The sequence below is a fragment of the Bemisia tabaci genome, chromosome 1 (genome assembly GCF_918797505.1).
Source record: "Bemisia tabaci chromosome 1, PGI_BMITA_v3".
In the NCBI taxonomy this organism is placed as follows: domain Eukaryota; kingdom Metazoa; phylum Arthropoda; class Insecta; order Hemiptera; family Aleyrodidae; genus Bemisia; species Bemisia tabaci.
The window spans coordinates 65,765,810-65,781,038 of NC_092793.1; the positions used below are offsets into that span (position 1 = coordinate 65,765,810).

Here is a 15,229-nt window from a genome sequence, read left to right on the forward strand (position 1 = left end):
TCGGGAAATGAGTATTTTCAAAAATGTTATCTAATGCCTACGATTACAATCAATGCGTTTGTGGGTTCTGTTGATGAACTATTTTAGGATACTTTTTTCATCTATAAAGGGATCCATATACACAGAGACAAAGCCAAGGTATGGGATTTCAGATTCTCGAGAGGCTAGTCCCTCTCATCCCTCCTCCCATTCTAATTTGACATCTCACCCCCTCCCCCAAAAAAATTCAGTGTTCTGCTACTCTCAGAAATTGTTAACCTTTGATCGTACCCCAGCCCTCCTCCATGAGTGGTTTTTGACTGTGAAGTTTCTATGCGTTGGGCGTGAAATGCGTCTACTTGAGTTCTGAGAGAGCCGTAAGTTGCTGAGAACTGCAGTTGAAAATTTTGATCAAATGGGTTGGGCATTCGATTTTTCTCTTGACACATTGAGACAGGTTTTGAATTCGGCCCCACTGATTACAATTTTTCAGGGCTGAAACTTAAGAACTCGCGAGACGAATTGGACTGCATTTTGCAATTTGGAACTATAAATTCTGGCTCATCTGAAAAAAACACTTATGTGCACAGGGAAACTTATGGCGCATACGTTGTCTTTAAACCGGGCCAGAATTCATAGTTCCTAATTGCAAAATGTAGTCTACCGACTGGGGAGCCTGATTGACAGGACGCATGTATAGAGATAACAGGTGGAAGGCCGCGCTGGATGACAGGAATAAGGGTCTCAAAGCTGAGCCGGTGAAAGGGGAGGGCGGGAGGACGGGGCTACGAATGTATCGATTTTGTGGAGTATTGTGGAAAAAACAAAAGCCTGCGAGAAGGAGAAAGAAAGTAAAGATAAATGAGGTTTGATCAGTAAACGAAGCGGAGACAAAACTCGGCTGGTACAAATACGGGGTTCCATGCAACCCTTCAATTTATTACACTCACGACTGATCATAATTATGACCATAATCGCCAAGTGGTGCCGTTATCTTAGATTTTTCACATGGGTCTATTCGCATATCGGCGGATCAGTTTGTGCAATTTGGCACTCTCAGTTATACCCGCTCTTTTCTCGCGGGGCCCCCTCCCCCTCCTTTGCGAAATCAATTGTCGCGTTTAATTATTCGTTTCCTCAACAAACTTTGCTGCCCCTGAGGCCAGACCGTGGTTGCTCTTTAGAGTAATTTCGGCGGATTGCGTGATGATTGCCAGCCCAATTGGACGTGCTTATTCTAAAAGGAACTATGTTCAAATGAATTAAGTTGAAAGGATCTATGTAGGCGGGGTTTGCGTGCCTCATAGCTTCTTTTGATTTACTGCATTTGCACCTAGTATCTTTCGGCGTAAATACGCCCAATTCTGAACTCCCGCCGTTGGAATCGAGTCCGAATTAAGTTTGCAAAACTTTTGAGCATTTATACCACTGTGCATTTACAGACAGCGTTAGGCGGTCCTACCGTGACTCATTAGTGTTCTATTTGCAGATCGTTTGTGTTACAGAATTGCCAGTCATTAAACCGAAGCTGTAAACGAATAGAAATTATCCGCCAATGATGAACTCAACTTGCTCTCTTGTTGATTAATTATTTACGAAGAAGATTCGTGTTAGAGAGAATCAGGGCCTTAAGCATAATGTTGCAGGCAATTAGAGGGCAATTTGTAAGGCTTTAATGTTCCTGGTAAAAATGGCATAGAGCTGCGTTCAAATACTATAGGAATTCTTATGCGGCTATAGAAGGCGATAGAGAACATATAGCTGGCTGTAGAAAGCGAAGAAAATTATGCAGCCGGGCTATAGCTCCTACCACCGGGCTATGCAGTTTATTGCCTGGCCGTAACTTTATCGCCATCGGCTATAAAAGGCTATACAATTTCTTAAATTGTATAACCGGCTATAAAAGCTATAGGAAATCTTACAGCCGGCTGTGGGCTATAGAATTTTGGAACATAGATCCTACTGCCAATTTTTACTAGGCCAATAAATTCCAAAAATATGCATCGGCATAGTAAAGGTCTAATCGGTAAGATCTTTAAAATTACAATCTTGGCTTGAAGCGCCTTCAATTTCTGTGATACTCTACGCTTTGTCACGGAGTTAGTTTAGATGCTTGTACGATCCGAAGTTAACTAGGCAACTAGGGCCTGGGTTTTCTCTACACGCTCCTACTGAGCATGTCTGTGACTATGTACCATGTTTTTACGGAGGAAAAAGTGTCAACTTACATTAAAGGCAAAATAATCAACACTCTAATCTTGTTCCTTTTTTTAAATTGTATGCTTTTCTTTTTGTTCAATTCTGGCTCGCTAATTGTCGACGATTGCTTATTGCCCACGACCCTTAGAGATTCACCGACATCATATTTTTGAGACTTGTTTTGTAAAAGACTCCCTGCAGACGTAGGCACAAAAAGTAACGGCAAGTTTGCTCCACGTCCGAAAATCCCCCGTGACGGCACTGAAGTATACTACGAGGGTCATCCAGAGAGTAAGGTCTCCTACATAAATTACCTAGCGAACCGTTAATGCTATAAAAAACAACAATATACCGTTAAATAGTATTCTCTTAGCTTTAAGTCATGTCTAATTTTTTACAATTGGATCCCGGGAACACTCTGCAGCAGGCTGATCGTTGAAATTGGTAGACAAAGCTGTAGGCAAAGAAGACAGAAGGGATATAGAGGGGCTTCTGTTGGTGGAAGCGGGGGGTTGTAATGGACAAAGGAGGTAGGTAACGAACGGTACCCCACGAGAGACCCTATACTTTGTTCATCATTTTCTCCCTTTGTCTATAGGAACCACCCATTTCAACCAATAACATCGCTCCATACTATACCTACGTCTTCTTTGTCTATAGATTTGTCTACCAATTTAAATAATCAGCCCGTTCGTGAGCAATTTTCCCGCGCCACTGTCATCGCTCTCATTGCAGTAGCTGTGATGCGGTCTTAGGAAAAAACCCTGAGCCTTAGCAACCTCTTTGAATGCATGAGTCGAAGAATTTCCCTTCTTAATGAGAAGAAAATCATGTAGTAAGTAATTTGATGAACAATTCAAGTTTAAGATACGCTCGTCTTCCGCAATTTACAATTGTAAGTGGACGTATTTCTGCCAAACGGAACTATATAGACGAATGGGAAAGATGGGGTGTGCTCTAGAGAGTTGCATAAGAAACAATGTGGTCAGTGGGCATGATTCCCTTTGGAGAAATAGGAAAGCGGGATTTTACATTCTGTCAAACGGAACTATGTGCAAACTGAATGCGGCACTCATGAGCCATAGGCATGTGACAAGAACCTTATGGACAGGGCTCATGAGTCAGGCACGAGCGATCGCGGCGGTGGCTCCGTTGCCTCTGACGTCACTGGCGCTTTATAACTCCCATTCATTCTTACGGCCCTCGACTAACGAGCACACCCCTCCTTTCTAACCTGTCTCTGGTTCCGTTTGGCAGAAATATGTCCAAGTGTCACTTGTATGCCTAATTTAAACTCGATTTGTTGCAGCATTTCTGACAAGCACTACTGAGGGGGCGTGAAGATGCCTGCATATAGATCAAATAATCGCTCATCGTCCATGCACAACAAATCAAGCAAGGACAAGAAAAAAAACAAATTAAATCAAGATGCGACCAGAAAAATACTGTGTGAGGAAGCCGGGGGACAGATGAAAACTGGAAATTTTACCAAAGCTTTGAGAAATTACACCAAAGTAAGAGGCATTCAGACATATATTTCATACGCATTACAGCATATTGCCCCATGCGACTTAAAATTTCACATATGATTTCAGTTGTCCTATCTGAACAACATCACAATAAAATTACTTTTCTCCTCTTTTTACCTTTTCGTTTGTCAGTCATGTAGCTTTGAGAGCCTCTGATTGACTGGAGACCGACTTCTTTTTGACCGACTTAGAGACTAGCAGTTGTCACGTAACTGAATCATGGTTTTAACTTTGTAAACTATGTGTTGAAACAAACGCACTCGCAAACCAAACGGATCGGTTTTGCATTGAGGTACACACGGGCGAATAATATCTTTTGACCGAAAAAACCTCGTCATCAGACACAGCGGAGAAACTCCTAAATGCATGCGATACCGGTACATGTATTCCTATGTGTATTTTTAGCTGATGAATTCGTAAATGGCCCATTTTTTCTATGTCATATACCAACTCCCCCAAAACCTGCGGCAAAGCCTGTTATTTTTAAAGGAAACCCCAGATTTTTTTTTGAAAGTTGGTGGGTGAAAGGAAAAATCTGAGGCCATTAAGAAATGGCCATCGACTTTTTTTTTTCCAGTGTACATTTACCTGCCAAATCTAATATTAGAGCACAATAAACATACGCACCAACCAACTTCAAAGGTTTTTACGAGCATCTAAAAATATTCCAGTTGAAATTTTGACAACCATGTCGATTTTCTACAATAATTTTTAAAGTTTAATTGGTGCAGATTGATGCAGTATTGGGTGGAAATTGTCACTAAGCAGGTGATGAAAGTTCCATATTTGTACACTGTACTGAGAGGACAAGTTTGATTTGTTCACTTCCTAACAATAGTGACATTGGTTTATGAGCCACGACTCCTAGCATGTCGGCCGACGAGACGCGGTAGTTGTGCTAACAAAACTCCTGCATTTCAAGAAGTAGGCAATCCGCAGCTCGCTTCGAGTGGGCTTTACAAGTTGTATAATCACAAGTCGTTGTTGTTGACCACGAACACTGCAGGAGCTCTAAGGCCTCATGCTGCGGGGTTTTCATCCTGAAGATTACATATTGTTTTTGAATATTAATTTCGGAAAATTTTGTTATGCAAAGGGCAAATATACAAACAAATTTATGATGCATGTGCAATAAGGATTGAACAGATCACAAAAGGTAGAGGAGAAGAGGAGAATTAATCGGTCGAGAGACATTTATCTGGTTTTTTTTACCTTCTTCAATTATTTTTTTAAAAGAAGAAAAGGGTTTCCTTTTCATTGCTAGTATTCAATGATGCTACTTCTTCTATGATTCGATCTGCAAAGGTCAATTTTTTATGACTACATCCAAATGCAAACAATTTGAGGAAATTGTGAAGAATACGATTAAATAACGATTAGAATACGATTCTGAAAGACAAATTTGATTTCAGCATATAGTATGATTTAAAATCCAAGACAGTAGACAGTAGGTATACCACGAATCGTCAGTACACACAATCTGCTGGTAGTGCGGCAGTATAATATCATAACCAACCCTTGTTCTTAATATGCCAATATTAAGGAATGGAGTGACTTTTTGATTCACGATTCCTGAACAGTATTTTCTACGATCACATATCGCTTAAAATTTGGTAAAAATAGTGTAAACACATCGGTATTGTGTTTCTTATTATCTTTATGATGACATCATTTGATTAAGGAACCCACAGGGTCCACTGGATCCTTCTAATGGCAGTGTTCTACCGCAAATTTTTTTTTTTTTTTAACCCTCAGTAACATATTAAATCACGGCAGAGGCATTTTGGTGTAATAAAACAAATTCATTTGCATTCTCTACTAAAAATAATGATATGCAATCACATGAATAAACCAGTGAATCTATTTTCCTCGGCAAATTATACTTTCAGTAAAATGTTTGACTTTTGGGTGTGTCGATACCTTTCGTTATTTTTGAATCATAGATTATAGAAAGTTGCACTTTGAAACACACCCTCACATTTAAGTAGAGCACGCAACCTCATTTGCTCCCTGCCCCACAAACTCTTCGAACTCAAAGCAATCAAATCCCTTTTGAGATGAGTGATCAAAAACAATTTATATTGGAAATCGAGTGAGTGGTAACAGGTGACGGCGTCAAGATAGATATAAAAATGCATCGTGAACATAATTAAATATGAATCTATCATGACACGAAGCAATTGATTAGGATTTAGTTGACTATCACCTTGGTAACGTGTAGGCGAGGGAAAAGGCGTTAGTGCCTGTCTCCTACGGTGTTAGCTCTACCGTTCAGATTTACACCATTATCCCCATTTTTCAACTTTATATTTTCCTCGCGAGAATAGTCACTCCGTCCTTTCGGTATCGAGATTTGAATGATCGAACGGGGGATAATTTATAAGATTTTGAAAGATTCCGGTTTAAATCTCGTCAAAAATTAGCAAAACCGTGCGTTTCAAGTGACGTTTTTCCAGTTACTTCAAATAAAATCACCCTTTTGAAAACTTGAGTGCCACCAGAGGGTTAAGTGAAGTTAAAGTGAAAAATATGTTGTCAGCGCGGATCCTCAACGCAATATTAATTTCTAGTGTGTGACGCTTTTCAGTGAACACTTTAGAATCCAGTTTCAAATGTTGACCTTAGTGTGTTTCACGGCTTATTTTATCGGTTTCGTGATGTTGAAGTTTGAACTTTCAAGTCGAGCTCGGCGAGTTGCTCCTCAAGTGTTAACGGATGACAACATTAAAATGAAAATGTTGAGATGAAAATAGGAAATCCACCCCAAACAGTAGTTGTAAATTATCCACTAACATGGTCAACATTTTGATCCTATTCGATTCCCTTTCTGGTCACAAAGGCTTTTAATATTTTTTTAGATTGTTAGTCAGTTAGTCTGTTTATTATTTCATTTATTTGAGGAATCGATTTAAAAGTTACGAGGGAAAGAAATGGCAAAAGGGCTTTATGATTAAAATTGTCTCGCAACGTCTTACTGCATGAGGCCAGCTTTTCATGCACTGGCATGGTTCTGTAACTTCACATTCTATTAACTCGTCTCATTTTGGAGTTTTATCAAGTGTTCAATGGTGTTTTTGCAAAAACTATAAAGACGAGTCTCTTGATCCTTAAAATCATTAAAATTTTAGTACGATCGAATTACTCGTCCATTTAAGATCCATGCATTCAGGTAATTTCTAAGCGATTATTTATGCGTATCGTTAAATATTCATGCACAAATTAATAGATTTAAGAAAAATTAAGAAACTAATTGCGTGCATGTAACTATCATCAGAGCTATCTCTACCGACAGAGCATATAAGGTAATCTAGGTCATAGTGGAGTTTTCTTTGCTCATAGCTTTCGTGAGAAAATCACACCTTACTTTGAGAATCAATAGGAGAACACCAAAGCTGGTTTACCAGGGATTCAAGTAAATAAATTGACGCAAGTCCCTTAAAGTCGATAAACATTCAAAATTATATTAATACCATGAGATATGACTCGTCCGAAAGAAGATTTTAAGAGCATGCGAGTGGAAGTTTGATCGATGAAAATGGTCAGGACTGTCGTTAAGAGGGTCAGTGAAAGAATAATACTCGTCACTGTCAGTTTTGAGTTGAATGAAGCTGCGAGAAGGAGGATGCATCTCATTTATTTACAGGTGATTCTCGTCAAGACTTATACAGGCGCTTTTGTTTATTCTTAATTCAAGAGGCAGATCAAAGCCTTCTATCCCCAGTGAGATTATAATAATGTATACGGATTCGGGAATGGAATAGGTTCAAGTATTTTAAAATCTTTCGGAAGAGTATGAGCATGAAAAGGAGGTAGAGGGATCCCGGAAGGGCTTTTACCAGAAAATCTATGCCCTCTCCCCAAGTAAATAATGAATTTCACACAGTGACTCAATGCTGCTAAACTCTGACTGTAAGATAGCCGAGTGACCCCCGGGGAGAAATTCTAACCACGTAGAGTACATTACTAAAAGTACTGACCAATAGTACTTTAAGTTTAGCGAATAGAGTGAGAAATAACAAATACAAAATATAATCTTTAAGATACTGTGAAAATCAAATCAAGAGAGGAAAAATATTTCTCTTTTTTGTTCTTCAATAGGTTTCAACTGGACGTACTTCTGTTAAACGGAACTAGGTGCCAAATTGAGTTCCTTTTGAGGACTATAGAATCCCGGATAGCGCGTTCTGTCAAACGGAACTAAGCGCCATGGAAAAGCATTGCGAGTATAGGTTCCGCAACACCCGCCAATCCAAGCCCCCCTCCTCTCCCTTCCTCCCCCTATGGCGCTTAGTTCCGTCAGATAGAAATACGTCCAACTGTTGGCATGAGAAACACGTTGTATAATCCTCACCATATGAGAGACTACATTATAGAAAGTCACAACTTGTTACCTATTGAAAGAATGAAAGAAAGAAAAAAAAGACACTTTGAGGCGTGGCGTCGATCGAAAGTAACATTGGAGCAACATGACGAGCTCAGGCATTCGTAGATGGTTGTCCTCTTGAAAGATGGAATTAAACATTGCCCGCGGTTCTAAATATGTGTATTTTGTGCCCGAATGGAAACTGTACTTGATGTGCGAGACTATTCTCCGACAGCCGATGCGACGGTAGGAGAAGAAACGGGAGTGCGCTTCTCGTACCTGTAAAAAGAGCGTGAGTGAGTGAGGAGGGAAGGCGGGATGGGCGACGAAGTGGGAGCGGAGCCGGAGGCGGGGAAGACGACGGAGAACGAGCGGGTGCGAGGGATCCTCCATGGGAACACCAGGGATCAAGAGTTCCTGCAGAGCTTCCTCCGGGTGGACGCCGGGGACGAGGCGGACCAGGACGTGGCCGAGAAGCCGGACAAGAAGAACGTGAAGCTACGGACGGGGAAGGAAGTGAAGCGGCCGCTGCCGGACACGCCGCCGGCGCCCGACGAGAAGGCGCGCGGCGGGAAGGGGGCCCAGCGAGGGGGCTCGCCGCCCCCGACGGCGCCCCACGGCACGCTCACCTTCGTCCAGCTGACCAAGGACCTCAAGCTCCGGCAGAAGCAGGGCCAGGCCAACAAGGTCCGAGTCCGCGGGAAGCGGGTCCGAGTGCGTCGTCAGGAGGAGGTCTACACGGACAAGGACCGGGCCGCCGCCGTCAACATGGGCAGCCGCGACATCAAGCAGAGTTTGAAGATGAAGCGCCGCGCCGACAGGAGCAAGGCCCTTCAGATCCCTGAAGAGGCCGAGCCGGGCACCCTCCTCGCCTTGGGAAACTACGAGCTCAGAAATGGCGACGTCGCCATCGCCATCAATTTTGTTAACAAGGTGATTCAAGGTTTTCTTAACAAATCAACAATCCAATACCACCTTCTTTTCATTTCTCATTACACCCATCTGCGTGCAGAGCCAAAGCACCGCCTTGTAAGTTATAACACAACTACACGGGCCGCAGAGACGTTTTTCCCTTAACTCCAGATTTATCTCATGAGCCGCTCCAATAACTTTCTTTTCCCACAGTAAATTCACCGAAACTTCGACAGCTTTTTACGTTAAGATGGCTTTTCCTCAATGAGCACGTTCCATTATGACCAGATTCCACTGGAATAGATAGCTTCTTCTTTATTTTTCGACACATTTATATGCTCAAAGAAAATATCATGTCAAATCTCATTGGCAATATGTAGCATTGTACCGAAGCATTACGAGCTCACGCCTCGCGTCATCGCGCCTTCAATTTTGCAGATGCAACACGGACATCCATCAAGCACGAATAGTTGTATCTCTGCGCCGTCATCAACGCGCGTCCTTTCTCGTTCAGCTTCCGCGAAAGAGTCCCTTACTTAGGTCCGAGAAATGGTCACATCTATTATCTATTCGTGGCTATACCGCTTCTTCCTCTTCTTGTTTAGTCAGGAAATGAAAGAGGGGGGGGGGGGGGGAGGTCAATTACTCCGGCCGCCACCCTCGAATTAATTCATCAATGATTAATGTAACAGCAAATGAAAACACTACACAACACATGCTATCATTATATTAATCGTAAATGATTGCATCCAAACTTGAGGGTTTGGTTCGTGGTAGTGGTGGTGGGTGGAGGGGAGGGAGAGGAGGTGACCATTCATTTCGGAGACACATCCATGGCACAGAGCTCATCCACTCTACCAATTAATGTCGCTGGTCGTTTAAAATAGACGGCGCAGCGTTCGACTTCACTGGTTCCACTGCGAATTTAAGTTATTGTTTATGGTTGATAATTTTCGGACAAATTTGGTCAGGTCGATCATAAAACTTGATCTCTCTCAACTGATTCGTCGGCTGGGGTCACGTTACTCCGAGAATAAAATGAAGATCAAATACATAACGATAATGGATGAGGTTCTGTGAAAAATCGGAACGGAAGTCTTCATGAGTGTTGTAAAGTATTATCGTATCATTCTGTTTTGCTAAGTTTAAAAAATTGACGATTATCCTTGTAAGTCTAACTTCATTCCTTATTACATCTTCATGAATCAATTGACGTTAAATTGATTATGACGTAATGATTTTTGTTTCAGGCCTTAGAACTTAATCCAAATGACAAGCAGGCATTGGCTGCCCGTAGCAAGTGTTACCTCCTTCTTGGTGAGCCAAAATTAGCTCTGTCGGATGCCGAGACAGCACTAAGTATTGATAAAAATTTTATAAAAGGTAAACGAAACAATCTGACTCTTATTTGAAGCTTCATTATGTAGAAAAATCGAGCTCATGGTACTTAGAGATTAAAGGCCTAAAGAAAGAAAAAATCGTTACGAAATAATTTCTGGTTCTCATATTTCATTCTCGTGTTCATAACTCTGAGCTGTCGCAGTTGAATTTTTATTTTTTTATTTATTTTTACTTGTTACTGTTGGTTTACTGGCTTTAATCCATGTAGGGGTCACAGTTGAATTAAAGTCTTTCGCGCTTACAATTATTATCAGAGCATAGGTTAATTGACACCATGCGGTTTTTTCTCCTTCTTTTTCATTATTCTCTTCAGTATTCTCTTATAGCGTTAAATTAACAATTATTGCTTAAAAATTCGACTCAAAATATCATCAATAGCTGAAGTAAAAAAATGTGCCTCTCTATCGCAAAGTGTAAAAAATCTCCAATTACGTTTTATTTTCTTAAAAGAAAACTCATTGCGTTCTATCATGCGATGTATTCTTGAAATTGTCTATGGGAATATTTTTGAGCGAGTACCTAATATGAATTCGCAGTTTTAAGAAAAATGGCTGGTTGTACTTGAAGTTTTCTCGTAAACAATAAAACTTAATCGGAGATTAACAACGTTGCAATCGAAAATACGCCTACTTCCAACCATCGATTTTAATCACGTCAGGTATTAAGAGTTGCATCTGCTTTCAAGATTGGGCCTTAAATAATAAATTTATTACCGTGGTAAATTTTCGATTGAAAATTTGTTGTTTATATCAGCTAATAATTTAGTAAAATTGATAAGTAAAGCTTGAAAAAAAAATTATTTTTTTAACATTTTCTTCAGCAATATTCCAGAAAGGCGAAGCGCTGTACCATCTAGGAAATTTCGAGCACAGCCTCATGTTTTATCATCGTGGATTGAAGATTCGACCAGAGATGGAGGATTTTCGACTAGGCGTTCAAAAAGCCCAGGAAGCCATCGAAAATACAATAGGTTGGTACATTTGCATAGAATTTTCGAGACATTTCTTTCTTTTATGAGAGTATATTTTTAAAAAAAAGTCCGCGACAGAGGTCACGCTAGATGCTTCGCCATTAAGTATAATAATAGTGATTGATCATTCCACGGATTGAGTATTTTATTGGAAGTTACCGGATGAGCAATAGACCGGTATAAGTAAATTCAATCGATTGTAATAGAATCAATAAAATAATAAAAAATGAATCAGAGGTAATAAAAAAAGAATCGATAAATTATTGTCGATCTCTTGCTGTTTTCATTTCTCTTTTCATTTTCTTCTTCTTTCTTGTTTTAATTTCCCCTTATTTCTCTCGCCCTCCTCGTTTCTTCTTTCTCTTTCACTTTTCACTATACTTATCTGTCTTCTTTCTTATTTCCTCTCCTTCCACTTCCCTCTCTCTTTTTCTCCCATTTTTCTTTTCCTTCTTCTTCCTATTGTCTTCTTTCTTTTTCTCTCTTCTTCTCCATTAATTTTCCTTTCCTCTTCTACTCCTTCCTCATTCCTTAATCTTCTTTCCCTCGTTCTCCTTTTTCTTATTCTTTCTCTTCCATATTTTGCTCTCTCCTCTTTGCTTTCTCTTACTCCTTTCATCTTCTGCTATTTCCTCTTTTCTCCTCCTTCTTTCTCTACTGTTCTTATTATTCTTCATCTTCTTTTCTTCCTCTTCTTCTTCCAACTCTTTTTTTCTTCCCCTTCCTCTTTTCGAAAGTTATCGTGTCTACGCTATAATCACCGACAAAGATCGTCTAACTTGAAGAGGAACGATACCACTATTCGACCACGTAGGAGCTTGTGTTGCCTATACTAAAAATTGAAGGCGAACTGACATGATGTTAAAGCAAGGTCTTCCCATTTGGGAAAACGCTCTTGTTTAGACTCATAAAAGAGTTGCATTCGATCATTTTGCAGGAAAGATGGGCGCTGTTTTGGATCTGGAAAACCCCAGTAGAGGACCGACAAGCAATCGCTCTTCAAACGTCCCGGGAACAGGTGGAAAACCACCATCTAATCTAAGCACGCGGAAAATCACTGGAGGCACAACCGCAACAAGGCAAGAAATAGAAAACCGAAAAACGACGCGGAGACTTTTGGGAGAGCTATGTTTAGACAAGGAATATTTAGAAAATTTACTCAATCATCCAGGTAACACATTAGGCTCGGCTCTCGTGAATTAATTTATCTGTACAATGATACATACCACAGAATGGCAAAGAATGGAAAGGTCCAATTCGCCCCTAATAGGGTTTTTTTTAGTGTCTCTTAGAGCATAGACCTCCCTAAACGAGGTGTACCTCTGCCTCCCCCACAAAAGATTCCTGGGTTATTCTAGCTATGTCCATACGACAGTCGAAATCGAAATCGTACTTTTCAAGCCCTGATGGTGCAATACAAATCGAGCGGGGCAATAACGTCGAGAAATTGTAACACAGGAGTTTCCAATTTTATAATTTAAAGTACTTACTATGTGTTGCGAGTCAATAGATTAGCAATGCTTTGATACCCCAAGTAGCAGTGATCGCGATAAATAGCGTCCCTGGTAAAAATTGGCCATAGGACCTGCGTTTCAAAATACCATAGGAGTTCTTATAGCCGACTGAAGAAGGCGATAGAAAATCATATAGCTGGCTGTAGAAAGTGGAAAAAATTATAAGGCCGGGCTCCACGAAGCGATAAAAAATTATACAGCCGGGCTATTGTTCCTATCGCCGGGCTTTGCACTTTATCGCCTGGCTGTTGCTTTTTCGCCATCGGCTATGAAAGGCTAAGAAATTGTGTAGAAATTCGTGTGCTTTGTAAATCCTTAAGTTTGTACGGAATCACCTTAATATTTACAGAACACACATTATATTTTCCTATAAAACATATTTTTTTTTTTTTTTTTCATCAATTAAAATGAGAACAGTCCATACAGAGTGTGCAAAAATTTCAAAATCATGAGTTGAAAAACGCTGACTCCGCCAGATTAAATATTAGAGCCTAACACAAAGCGGAGCGGCGACGCACTCGCGCCTTCAAACCTAACAGGGATACTTCACGCATTGCGCAATGCGTGAAGTATCCCTGTTAGGTTTGTAGGCGCCAATGCGCGTTTCGCGCTGGCTGCCCGCCCGCCGCGCCGCGCCGCAGCGTACCACGGCGTTTGAAGCAACTATTTCACACCAGAGGTACTGCACAGTATCATACGAAATTGAAGGCGCTCCAACATATTAGGAATGGCAGGTACCCTTCAAAAGTACGGAGCTTTCCTTGCAAAATAAATCAAGTTACTACGGCCCAAAAGGAGAGCGGTAGTCAAAAAACTCACTAAGTCCTGGCATCCGTAATTAGTGACGTTTGGCATACACTTTATCGCCAGGCTGTTGCTTAGTCGTCATCGGCTATAAAAGGCTATAAGAAATTGTGTTGCCGGCTATAGAAGCTATTGGAAATCGTACAGCCTGCTGTAGGTCTATGGTATACACAGATTCTACTGCCAATTTTTACCAGGGGTTGGTTATCGCGATTATATCGGTGGCAATATATCGAGGTATTATCGCATTAAAAATCACAATATATGGCGATTAAATCGCAATTTTTGGTTCTATAAATTCGTGATCAATTTTTGTAGATAAAATCGAGATTAAATCGCCATTTATTGCGATTTTTACTTCGAAAATATTGCGATAGATTTTCGGGCGATAAAAGCGCGATTTTATCGCGATAAGATCGAGGATAATCGCTCAGATATTGATGATCCTGGCGATTTTATCGCCGATAAAATCGCAATACATAGCGATTTTTCCGTTGAGAAATGCTACTTGGGACTTCGGTTCACCCATGAATGCGATAAATTGAAATTGAGTGTCCCTGTAATATAAGTCTGTATCACACTAACAAAGCTAACCATCAAAATATCAAGGTCAGGTGTTGTGATCGGCTTATTCGATGACTTGGACCAATCACAGCACTTGACCTTGACATTTTGATGGAGTATTTTGAGAGTGTGACACAGGCTATACACACAAAAACTCGAGTCCAACTAAAGGTGAACAAAAATTCATGTGCCTTTCAGCCTTCCCTCTGAGTGTTTGAAGATTGGACTTTTTGTCATACTGAAGCTATTAAAAGTGGATTTTAAAATTCGAAATACTTGATTCAATTTTTTTTTTTTTTTTTTTTTTTTTTTTTTTTTTTTTTTTTTTTTAAACTTTCAGATCTAATATGTTTACACCAATCAGGAAAAAATCATATAGGGCAGTTGGCACAAGAAGGGGTTGCATTTTTAACGAATCGTCAAGAATTTTGGCGGCAGCAGCGTCCGAACACATCTAAAAAATAACACAGTGATATTGTAATATTGTTATGTTTTTCTTTTTTCTCTCTGTTATTCAATAAATATTTTGAAATGTCTACTGACTCTTTTTTATGTGTTGTAAGGTTTTCTTCATTTTTTCCTTATTGTGTTTTGCTCAAGCCGCAACTGACACATCTAGCCTTCTGCCGAAAAAAGATGGGTGCAGCACTAACAAAGAGCACTCATTGGATAAATTGTAACGAGTAGGTTCTCCAGAGTCATCCTGAAAATCTCGGCTATATCTTCTGTTTAGAAGGGTTTCTTCGGGGCTCATTCTGAGAGGGCTGATGCTTTTTTAGCATGTCGGTACAATGAAATAATGGACAAGTGGACACTTCTTCATTTAGGTGATTAAGTGATCCAAGCCCAAGCTATTTGGACATGATGGAACTGCATCATGCATTTCAGGTCCAGCTTCTATTTGATTCGATTTCTGCCCTAGTAGCCAAAATATTATTTTTAATACTTATCGAAATGGCAATTTAATATGTATCCAAATAGCTATAAAATAGGG

General features: G+C 40.3%; 1 protein-coding gene across 2 annotated transcripts; it reads left to right on the forward strand.

Moving 5' to 3' along the window:
• The first annotated feature begins 5,915 nt into the window (after window positions 1-5,915).
• Window positions 5,916-14,771, forward strand: LOC109034614 (outer dynein arm-docking complex subunit 4). Of its 2 annotated transcripts, none has more exons than XM_072305618.1 (6): window positions 5,916-6,876; window positions 8,081-9,003; window positions 10,233-10,365; window positions 11,204-11,353; window positions 12,291-12,524; window positions 14,576-14,771. In XM_072305618.1, exons 2-6 carry the CDS (start codon window positions 8,389-8,391, stop codon window positions 14,698-14,700), a joined length of 1,257 nt encoding a protein of 418 aa, XP_072161719.1. In that variant the 5' UTR covers window positions 5,916-6,876; window positions 8,081-8,388; the 3' UTR covers window positions 14,701-14,771. The 2 variants fall into 2 exon arrangements, with proteins under 2 accessions (XP_072161719.1, XP_072161727.1); XM_072305626.1 differs by having other exon boundaries at window positions 8,197-9,003.
• Window positions 14,772-15,229: the final 458 nt, after the last annotated feature.

What these genes read in the sequence shown, in the direction of transcription:
- LOC109034614 (XM_072305618.1), top strand. Translation starts at nt 8,389, where the DNA reads ATGGGCGACGAAGTGGGAGCGGAGCCGGAGGCGGGGAAGACGACGGAG. An exon ending in AGCCATCGAAAATACAATAG is followed by an intron (nt 11,354 to 12,290) that starts GTTGGTACATTT and finishes ATCATTTTGCAG; the next exon opens with GAAAGATGGGCGCTGTTTTG. An exon ending in AAATTTACTCAATCATCCAG is followed by an intron (nt 12,525 to 14,575) that starts GTAACACATTAG and finishes TTAAACTTTCAG; the next exon opens with ATCTAATATGTTTACACCAA.